Source organism: Telmatherina bonti (assembly GCF_933228915.1).
Source record: "Telmatherina bonti genome assembly, chromosome: 6".
Lineage (NCBI taxonomy): Eukaryota > Metazoa > Chordata > Actinopteri > Atheriniformes > Telmatherinidae > Telmatherina > Telmatherina bonti.
Window position 1 is genome coordinate 25,394,993 of NC_136624.1, and position 10,671 is coordinate 25,405,663.

The 10,671-nt window shown below is 37.7% G+C and overlaps 1 protein-coding gene across 6 annotated transcripts in view; it reads right to left on the reverse strand.

The window, feature by feature from the left end:
• Positions 1-2,004: 2,004 nt before the first annotated feature.
• Positions 2,005-10,671, reverse strand: part of r3hdm2 (R3H domain containing 2) — a 51,874-nt gene continuing 43,207 nt past the window's right edge. For all 6 annotated transcript variants that reach the window (XM_079241656.1, XM_079241654.1, XM_079241658.1 and 3 more), the window contains 9 exons: positions 9,423-9,558; positions 8,442-8,599; positions 8,151-8,290; positions 7,653-7,753; positions 6,174-6,343; positions 5,786-5,930; positions 4,594-4,688; positions 3,898-3,982; positions 2,005-3,456 (listed from right to left, as the gene is read on the reverse strand). In XM_079241656.1, coding sequence (XP_079097782.1) covers positions 3,053-3,456; positions 3,898-3,982; positions 4,594-4,688; positions 5,786-5,930; positions 6,174-6,343; positions 7,653-7,753; positions 8,151-8,290; positions 8,442-8,599; positions 9,423-9,558 — 1,434 coding nt within the window. In that variant the 3' untranslated portion in view covers positions 2,005-3,052. The remainder of the gene's footprint in view (positions 3,457-3,897; positions 3,983-4,593; positions 4,689-5,785; positions 5,931-6,173; positions 6,344-7,652; positions 7,754-8,150; positions 8,291-8,441; positions 8,600-9,422; positions 9,559-10,671) is intronic.

Here is a 10,671-nt window from a genome sequence, read left to right on the forward strand (position 1 = left end):
CTGCTGCCTGCACCTTTATTTTAAGTTTTTCTGGATCATTTTTCTGCCAAGAATCAAGAGAAAACGGCTCTGCTGAATCTTATCCAAGTTTAATGTCTCTAATACTCTTCTTTTTTTTTTAACTACTGTGAATACAGTTGCCTCTTCACCTCAGGTCAGACATTTCTACTTGTTTTACACAGCATGATCACCTTTGTAACAGCTGTCAAAGGTGTTGTCTCAAATCCCCTCAGAGAGCAGAGTACACCCACCTCAACTCCATTCAAATTTACCTTCACTCCCACTGTCCGTATACAGTATTTGTAAAAATGTATGAAATCTTTTGATAGTTTTTAAATCAGCTCACAAATATTTTATGAGTTTAACAATAATTCATAAATTTGACCTATAAATGATCCTAAAACCAACTCCTGCCACTTGGGAAGCCTTATGTTGTTCTACTTGAATAAATAATCCTCCTTAAATTTGGGTAGATCATGGTAAGTGTCTTCATAAGATAAGTGACTGTTAGAAAAACAAAAAGAACTATCACACTATACTTTCCACATCCACAAAAAAAAGAATTAAAATACCTCCTAACAATGTGTACACATGCTTATGTGTTTCCTGTGGGAGAATCCACAAATATCCAGGCATCCTGAGGAGGATAATGACAGCCAACGTACTTGTGTCCACAACTGCAGATTTAAGAGCTTATTTCTGAATAAAACAGATATTACTGATACAACTTTAGATTTGAAACTGTGGCATACAACAGGTCTATTGTTTCTCTTACTTTACTACACTTTTACTCATTTAGAGTAAAAAGGAAAATTTGAAGATATTCTAAGTAAATTAAACTAATGTTTGCCGTCCAAGTTAGCAGAACTCTTAAAACAATTATCTGGTGCCATTTTGTTTGGTCTATTGTCATTTTATGAAGCAAATAAGTTATGCACTGAGGCAAACTGATAAAGATGAACAAAAATGAAAAAGAAAAAAAGAAGCATTTCCATTTTATGTTGTTAAGGCCCATGTAGCCACCATACAAAGCCAGCAATTGGAAAACTAAGGCTTCTTATCCACATGGATGTAAAAGGGCAGTGTGTTGTAGTGTCGTAGCCATTAGTAAATTTTGGCCAGCAATCAAATGTTTGGACACACGTTCCAGTTAGATTTAATAGGGAAGTGTGCCCAAACGTTTGACATGTGTAACTATAGGGACATTGCAAGAACCATTTCCGTTTGTTTCTGTGGCTGAAAAACTAATATTCCCAGCCTGATCAATACTTCACATCTGAGCCTTTTTGTCATTCTTTTAAACTCTACGATCCTGAAGAGCTGTTTTCTATGTTTAAATGAGGACAAAAGCTTCCACATTATCTGGACAGATATGATTTGGTGTCCCTTCCCTTTCCATCCATCCATTTTCTTAACCGCTTAGTCCAATTCAGGGTCGCGGGAAACTGGAGTCTATCCCAGCAATTAATGGGCGAGAGGCAGGGTACACCCTGGACCAACTGAAGCAGACAAAGCTCTTCAATTATTATAAGTCTCAATCTTTAACTACATGTAGATGCTAAATCTAAATTATTCTCCATATATTTTTAAATCAACAGATCAGAAAGGTTTTCCAGCTCTGAAGCTGGACCCAGTAGCTCAGCAAGGCCAGCAGTCACAACAAGAATCACTTCCGTGTTTTAAACTTCTGTTGCGTCTGTGTCTTGCTTGCTTATCTAATCTAGTTTTTAGGCAGAAACCAACCAGTGTGACATAAATATTGAGGAAAATCTGGTTGTCAGACAGATGTATGAACTGAGTTTAGAATGAAGATTTTTTTTTTCCTTCAATCTGTCGCCTACCATTTTATACAAATGTCACAAAGCGGCGTAGGTTACGATTCTAAACCAAACCTTTAAATTCCAACAAACCACATGACACCAAACATGTTTTGATAGATTTTTCTCAACTTTTATATTTTTAAAAACAAACAAAAATTAACAGATTAAATAAAATTTACAGTAGACATATGCGATCATTGTGCACTTTAACTACTTCTTCTGATACGTTCTGCACAGCTGTCAACAGAAAACGCAAACACAATGGTGGATCTGGGGGACGAGGGGCAGTTGTGGGACAGAGGAGAGGACAGAAGTGAGGTAGGAGGAAACAAATGATGGGGGAGAGGAGCAAGGATGAAGGAGGAAGGAGTAAAGGATAAAGGAAGGCCTAAACTTCACTTGGGACCGAAAGAAAAAAAATCACTGAATATATAGATTTCTTTTATTCCTTACATCAATTATATAAATATATTGAATCCTCAAAAAAAGAAATTGTTCAGAAAAAAGGAAAGAAAAAAAAAAAGAAAAAAAAAAAAAAAAAAGAAGCGCAATACAGAAACCCACAACAGCAGTAAGGCAAACAGAAAGAAAGAGGAAAGCAGTGACAGAACGTGAGAGGCAGAGAAAGAGGAGGCAGCAGGAGACATGGCCAGAAAAGAAGGGGACAAGCAGCTGAAAAGAGCAGAGTGCGCAATTGTGCGTATGAAAATATATAAATAGGTGAGATTTGGAGACATTCGGGTGATGGAGAGCCGAGGGAGGAGGGAAAACGCTGGCAGAAATGGAGGTTGTAGAATCAGAGGAGGGGGGGGGAGGAAAATGTCTGACTGAGGTCGACTGTCCAGTGTGTTTTTGTTATGTGCTACGTGACCCTGTTGCCTGCGCATGTGTCTGCTTGTGTCTTCCGGTTTGTGTTTCTGTGTTTTGTATGACGGCAGCACACATTCCACGGCAACAGTGAAACACATGCTCACGTGTCTTGTGTGCTCTTCTGCTTTATAAATAACCCCAAAAAAAGAACAAAAACAACAAAAATCAGATTTGCAAACAAACAAACAGCCACCGCATGATTCACGCCTTCTTCCCTTTTATACATTTGACACATCATGTAACTCATCAAGTTTTTATTTTTTATCTGAAATTGTACACTTAGAGCAGTCCTCCTCAGTCTTCCTGTTCCACCATTTAAACCAAGTCTCTTTCTTTGTCTTTCCTCCTCCTCTCATTTCCTCTCACTGAGAACTGGCTCTCTCCAGCACACGCAGGTCATAGTTCTTTTTGGCGGCCCTCAGTTTGAAGAGGCTGGCCCCGCTGTTGTTTAGTTTAAAGGAAGCACTCTGGGCAGCCATGGTGCTGGGGAACACTGCCACCACTGTGTAGAGGTGTGCTGGGTCGTTGCCGTCACCCTTCATTCCTCCAACTCCAACACCAGCCCCAGGGCTCGCTGTGGCTCCAGGCCCAGCAGGCCCCACTGCAGAACAGGGGCCACAGGCTCCTGCTCCTCCTCGGCCTCCCTGGGGCTCCTTCAGCCACTGGATCTTGGCACCACACAGCGACAGCTGATTGAAGAGCTTTTCAGCCTCTGGACGTGAAATCCCCTCTGGCAGGTCTGTTACCTCTAGGACTCGACTCACGACTGTGCAGGAAGAAATAAACATCGCAGTCAGACACGTTCGACTGGCTTCATTTCCTGTGTGGTGGAAATATGGTGTAAACCCAAAGAGACACCCCCAAAGGAAAACAAACAAGGGATGCACATCAGTAAACACATCAGTGTTCACTGATTTATTTGAAAGCTCACACAAATTCAATTTTTTTTGCTGAGATAAAAGTTATAAAACAACCAAAAACAAGTTGCCAAATGTAAAACTAATGCTTTAAAACGCACATGAAAAGCGACCAAAGCATCTTCTCTTTCAACCTAAAACAGTTTGCTCAAGTATTTAGATGAGAACAAATTAGTCTCATATAAATAAAACATGTCAGGGTTTTAAAGCATAAAATCCAAAGGTGTGTCCAACACATCTGGAGAAGATTAAAGTCAACACCTGCTATGATGGACGCTTTTCCAACTTACCTACATCAGTTGTACCGAGATCTGTTGATGCAGATTTAAGTGTTTGTTTTTTCCCTCGTGCTCCGTGTTTCATTACTCCTTGACCCTGAACACAGAAACAGACGTTATCAGGCCCTGTCATGCAGTAACACTACGTGACACCAGGTGGGGGTGTGAGCAGCCGCTGGGAGAAATAACTGAAAGTCTATGTAAGTGAAAACAGGATCACACACTGCAGATTAGTGAGCACTGGAAAGAAATGGAGCCTGCCAGAGATAGCATTAAGCTCACAGCTTATCAGCACTTCCATTTGTAACTGTGATGCCTTTTAGTTTGACAAGATCCTTGATATTTAGTCCACATTTTATCACTGAAGCAAGAAATCTCGGAATAACTGCCAACATCATGGAGATTTTGTGTTTCAGAATGTGATTTTCATTTTATTTCAGCCTTTCACAAGACTGATGAAGGATGCTTTAAAGAAAGGACTATGCCAAATATAAACAACAGAAACAAATTAGAAATAAATACACAAAGTATTAGAATAACTCACTTCAGACAATTTTTTCCCCACACAGGGGAAGTGAAGTTATGTTATTAGTTTGTTGGTAGAATAACATTATAAATCTAGGGGTACAATATATACCAAAATGTGAAAGACTATTTGTCACAGTAAATGTCCTAACAATGTCGGGACAAAAGCCAGCCACTGCTGACCTGATGGGAGCTGTAGGATGACTGGCCATGCATGAGTTGGGGTGGACACAGGCTGTACTGGAGTGGCTGCCCCAGCAGGGAGTAGCGACCGTCACCTAAACACACAAAAAAAAAAAATCATACATTCAAACCAAAGCAATCAAGATGAACTCTTCAGTTCAGAGAAACACAAGATCCTATTCATCTTTATAATAAACGGCTCTTACTAGCAAATTATTTGTTCGGGGGAAGAGATCATTTACCAAACACAAAACATAAAGCAAAAACAACACACACAAAACATCTACAAGGAATTTTATTCCCATAATTTGTGAACATAAGAAAAAGAAATAAACCTGATGCAAGACCCAGTTTATATGTGTAAATATTGGATTTCTTGGTCGGTAAATATGTTGCGGTTCACTGTAAGCAAATATAGGCCACAGGACAGGGATGAGGTAACAGCATGTGTGACTGCAGGAGTTTGACCAGGTGGCACATTGCCAGTCATGTGAACCACCTAAAGGGGGAAATATTTCACTACTGGTTCAGAGCCAAAGGCCAACTGGAAAGGTTTAGAGGTTATAGAAGTGGGTGAAAGAGTGTTACACATGTTAGCAGTTAAAAACACAGAATCCGCAGTAGGACATGTTTATTTGCTTGTAGAGTAAAGGACTAACCATGTTTTTACTCAGCAGATTTATAAGGTTTGGTCAAATTTCCAACTTATGAAAACATTTCAATTTTCATTTTTATAAAACCAGTGTACTGATGTGCTTACTTCAATACACTGCACATAATCAAATAAGATTAATAAAGACACTAATGAAGAGTGCTTTCATACATTCATTCATTTTCTATACTGCTTAATCCAATTCAGGGTCACTAGGAAGCTGGAACCTATTCCAGGAATGAGCAGGCAAGAGGCAGGGAACTCCCTGGACTGTTTACCAGTCCATTGTAAGGCCAACACAACCAGTCATGCTCACTCCTAGGAAGATTTTAGAGTGTGTAATTAATCTAACATGCAAGTATTTGGCCTGTGGAGGGAAGCAAGAGTACCCAGAGAGAACCCACACATACACAGGCAGAACATGCACACTCCACACACAAAGGCCCTGATTTTGTCCAACATTAGACATCAAGAGCATTTTTGTTGTGCAGGTGCTTCTGTGAGGGTGGAGGTATGCTTTAATGTATTTGAATCTCGTACCTTGCGCGGATCCTCCTGGCCGGGGAAATTGGGAAATGAGGGGTAATGGTCCCAGGCCTGGACATACGCTGCTTACACTTCCAGAGGGAGATGGGGTGGGAGACTGAGTGGGGGAAGCCAGGGGACTCGTCAGCTGTGTACTGGCCTAGATCCAAGGAAAGGATTAAAAAAAAAAGTGAAATATTCATCCTTATGTAGGTTAACATATTTTTCACTTTACTTCAAAATATAGTTACACTAAAGCAACTCAAAAAGATAACATGACCACAAATGACCACTGGGGGGCAGAGAGGAACGTGAAAGAATGAACCATGATCAAGGAACCTCCATGTGTGTGTGTGTGTGTGTGTGTGTGTGTGTGTGTGTGTGTGTGTGTGTGTGTGTGTACCTGTGGAGTGTTGTCGGGTTTATAGAGCTCCCCTGGTTTGCTGGGCCTCTGCTCTATGCTGTAGTACTTGCATGGATTCCACTGGACCAATGGAGGGTTCTGGGAAGGCTGAGGTCCATTAGGAACACTGAGTTGCATGACCATCACCCCAGGCCCAGGAGGAGGTACTCCTGAGGGTTACATGCACATAAAACATATCATCTGACATGTCTCTCACATTCTACATTTAATTTTCTATCAAACATAACATTGGAGCACAGGCTTCACATCTTGTGCTCAAAACTTTTTTTTTTTTTTTTACCTGAGATTCAAAGCACATTAAACCTCCCTTTACCTACAACATGCTTTTGCTTTAGTTACAAGTAGGTCAGCAGTTAAATGAATTCCTGTAGGAATCTATAAATGGAGGCTGCAGTGTAAAGACCGATATTAATTAAAACACACTTGTATATTTCACGTTGTTTTGGAAGGTTATGAGACATTCAATATGAAGTTATAGGTTATAGGAAAATCGGTGTTATATATATATATATATATATATATATATATATATATATATATATATATATATATATATATATATATATATATATATATATATATAAAACACCTAATTCATCAATAATCTGGCAGGTTATTAACTATTATTAAGGGCGCATTTTTGCAATAAAGGATGAAACACTAACATGCAACATATTCTGCTAATATTGATTTCTCTGGTTCAAAATACCAATCTAAAGTTGCTAATATAACAGCTTTGACAAATCAAATCTTCACATTCAGAACGCATTTTACAGAATAAAATCAAAGATTATTTATATAGCACTTTTCAGGACTGCAGGCCTGCATCACAAAGGGCTTTACATAATAATAAAAAAAAATTTTTTTTGCATGTTACGAACAAGTCAGACAACAAAACATGGTTTTCATTTCCTAAATCAAATCGTCTGTCAGCACAGAAACGTACACCTGAGTAAGCGGCATAAACAAACAAGGTTTCAACTATAACGTGAACATAACGTGATCATTTTTATCAACATTCACCTTGTACTTAAAAAAGCATGGTCTCAGCTTGTCAAATTTGTTTTCCTTGATAACTTCAAACATTACCTCTTTCCATGACCTTGATTTACAACTTCATGACATGAACCCCACGTACCTCTGCGTGAACTATTCCCTAAATACCTTTCACCCACTTTTAGACAGATCCAGCCCTTCCATTAGAGTTTGTAGTGTTTTCCCATAAACTGTAACTTTAATAGTTACTATTGGGAAATGATCCAAAATGGAAAACCCAACAGCCCGTAACAAAATGCACTCTGATAGATTCTTACATGGAAGAATTTAAAGAATTTATGTGTGTACAGTAAAATGAGATGTCACAAAAATAATACTTGATTTATTTAAGAGAATAAAACATAGAAATACAACAAAATGTAATCTGAATGGATGTTTATCCACTGATGACAATCTGCTTACCTGAATATTGCTGTTGCATTGGTTGGGGGTTACAGGGGGACGGCGACTGTGTTATCTGAAACTGCTCAGAGCTGGGGGTCTGCAGGTAACCGACTGATGGGCTGCAGGATTAATTAAAAAGGAGAGAATAGATAATTATAGGGTGAGAATTTTCCACTTGGTTACCATTGGTTACCATATGTACACGAAGCTACTGCTTCATGCATATGACTACATGCAGGCAAACGTAGTCATCTGTAGTCTACTATGGCTGAAATTATATTATATACACACACACATTTATTTATATATATATATATATATATATATATATATATATATATATATATATATATATATATTTATACACACACACACACACATCTAGCAAACAAAAAAATGACAAATCAGATGGCTTGATGTCACAGCAATGACATTCATATTTAATACAAAACAATTAAGGTTAGATGAAAATACATTACTAAATCTCTTGTAAGAACATGATGTTCTCATTAATACCTTGTGCTATTCTGCTGTGTTGGTGTAATAACACTGTAGTAGACGGGCATAGGCCCCTGGACAGACTGGCTGGCTGGTACCATGACCTGCTGCTGGTACTGCTGCTGTACCACCTGCTGATTTTCATTTGCCACTGGTACCTGGCACAAAGAATAAGACAATTATTCCAGGAAATAAAATCCTGCCTTAGGTAAAGTAGATATATTGTTGGACAAGACATTCAGAAGGATAAATTCAAAACCTGAAAAATAAAACAAATTTTGTCGTTTTATGACCAAAAATAATGTATACCTGATATGATGGCATCTGTGGATATTGGACCATGATGCTTTGCATCTGCCCTCCCATGCTCGGCCTTTGGGAATTGATCAGACTGGGGTTTGGAGGTTGCTGCACCCCCATCATCCCCTGGTAGCTTGGTTGCTGGCTGGGTATCATCGTCTGGAGACCTGACGTGAAAAAAGATTGGAGACAAAACTTTAAAAATGTCAAACATATGGCAATACATGATAGTATTCAGAGATACAGTATTCACCTGAGAAAAGCAGAGAGAGGACAGATCTAATGTCGCCATGTAAAATGTCAATTTTCTCTATGCATAAATACTAGTATTTTTTTTTCAGAACAACTTATGAGATATATACCTTGGAAAGACTTCAGATCTTAATGATCTCAGTGTTCATTAGAAGAGCTGATATTATATCGCTGAGTATGTTGAGCTTGTCTACAATGTGTGTCCCATACTGTGTAAATATTAAGTGCATATAAATGAAAGAAATCAGTATTTCTATGAAAGGCACAGAGCTTTACATTTGTCTAAGGGAAATGAAAGCTTAGACTCAACATTATAGCAGGAAGACTTAAAACTGAAAGAAACCTTTTGTGAGTTTTAATTTTAAATTAATTTTATCTGAACAAATAAACCCAGATCTTAGCTTTTTTTTTTTTTTTTTTTTTTTTTACATTTGTTTTTAGTGCATGGTTACAAAATATTAACACAGATTCATTATACCAAAAATATATTTTTAGTCTGGAGTAATGCAACTCAATATTCAAGGTTTAACGTCTTTAAGCTTCTTGACATTTAAAAATTGGAAAAAGAAATATCCCTCATTTGTATTTGCTGCAGAAGTGCAATTCACATCTTTTTATACAATAGCCTAAAATTTGAGAGCGAATGACCAACCAAGTTTTGTTTATTTTTTTGGCCATAGAGAACAATTTCCATCCATACATCTGCAAGATAAGTGTGGTTGGTTGTAAAGTACTGACCTGATGGCTGAGTGGGTTGAGGCATGGGTTGTGTTCGTTGGGTTTGGTAAGACACCTGGTGGGACATAGGCTGGGACACACGGTACTGCTGCCCTGAGCTGGGATACTGACCAGGAGGGTAGTATGATACCTGTATCTGAAAAGTATTAAAAACATTTAAGAGTGTCATTAATACAGAATGAGGTTAAATAATGCTTTATTAAAGCATTTTATTACATTTTTCTTTAAATAATGTACACATTTGTAAATTATAACAATTTATATTAATCATTATTTTTTGTATTTATATTCTTTTTCAAATATTATTCAGTCAGTTTTCCGAAACGTAGGAGTATATTTACAGTTTTTATTCATGCAATCATCACTTGTCTTTAGTACTTAAATTCAACTGTTTGTGTGTTTTGTGTTTTTTTTTTGGATCGAAGAGTTGAGCAAGCGACATGTTTATGATATATACTTTTATTAAGCTTTTATTAAGTGTGTAATATCCAACTTTAGTCACATAAAGGTAAGAAAAAGCAAGTTACTAAAACAAAAACCATATATCTTTTTATCTGATGCCACACAAAAATAATGAAATATTTATTTTCACATTTGACAGATGAGGGGATGTTTTTGGCCTTTACCTCCCAGTAGTCAAGTCTGTGAATAACCCACTACAATCATCCACCAGTTCAGACTGCTGCTTTATGTAAAGTCATTTTTGGAGTTTGTTGATGATAAACATCTAACACAGTGACCCCCAAGACTGCTCATTTACCATTTCAAGCAACTCCTTTATAATTAGCTTGTAACATATTGACTGTATATTAAAGCAACACCTGAAGCACTCTGTTCTATTCTTTGTCCTCCACAATATTATAACAGTTCTCAACATCAGGTACCATTCAATATTAAACAGCAGACACTGATGTTTCTGAAGAACAGCTTGCAGCTTACACAACTAGACTAAAACAGCTTACAAAAATTCAAATGAGACATCAAAGAGACAAAGAGAGAGGAAGCTCAACGTTTGGAAGATCGATAGTTCCTGCCTCCTCCTTCATCTGCATACATTTCGATAAACAGCCCATCCAGAGGCTGCAACAGTGTCAGTATCTGCACTGTTAGTGTCAACCACCCACACAGTGCAGCTTCCTTTCCCTTCCAATATTGCTACAGTATGAAGATCTAAAAGTGAGGACAATATAGAAGTAGGAAGACATATATATATATATATATATATTATATATATATATATATATATATA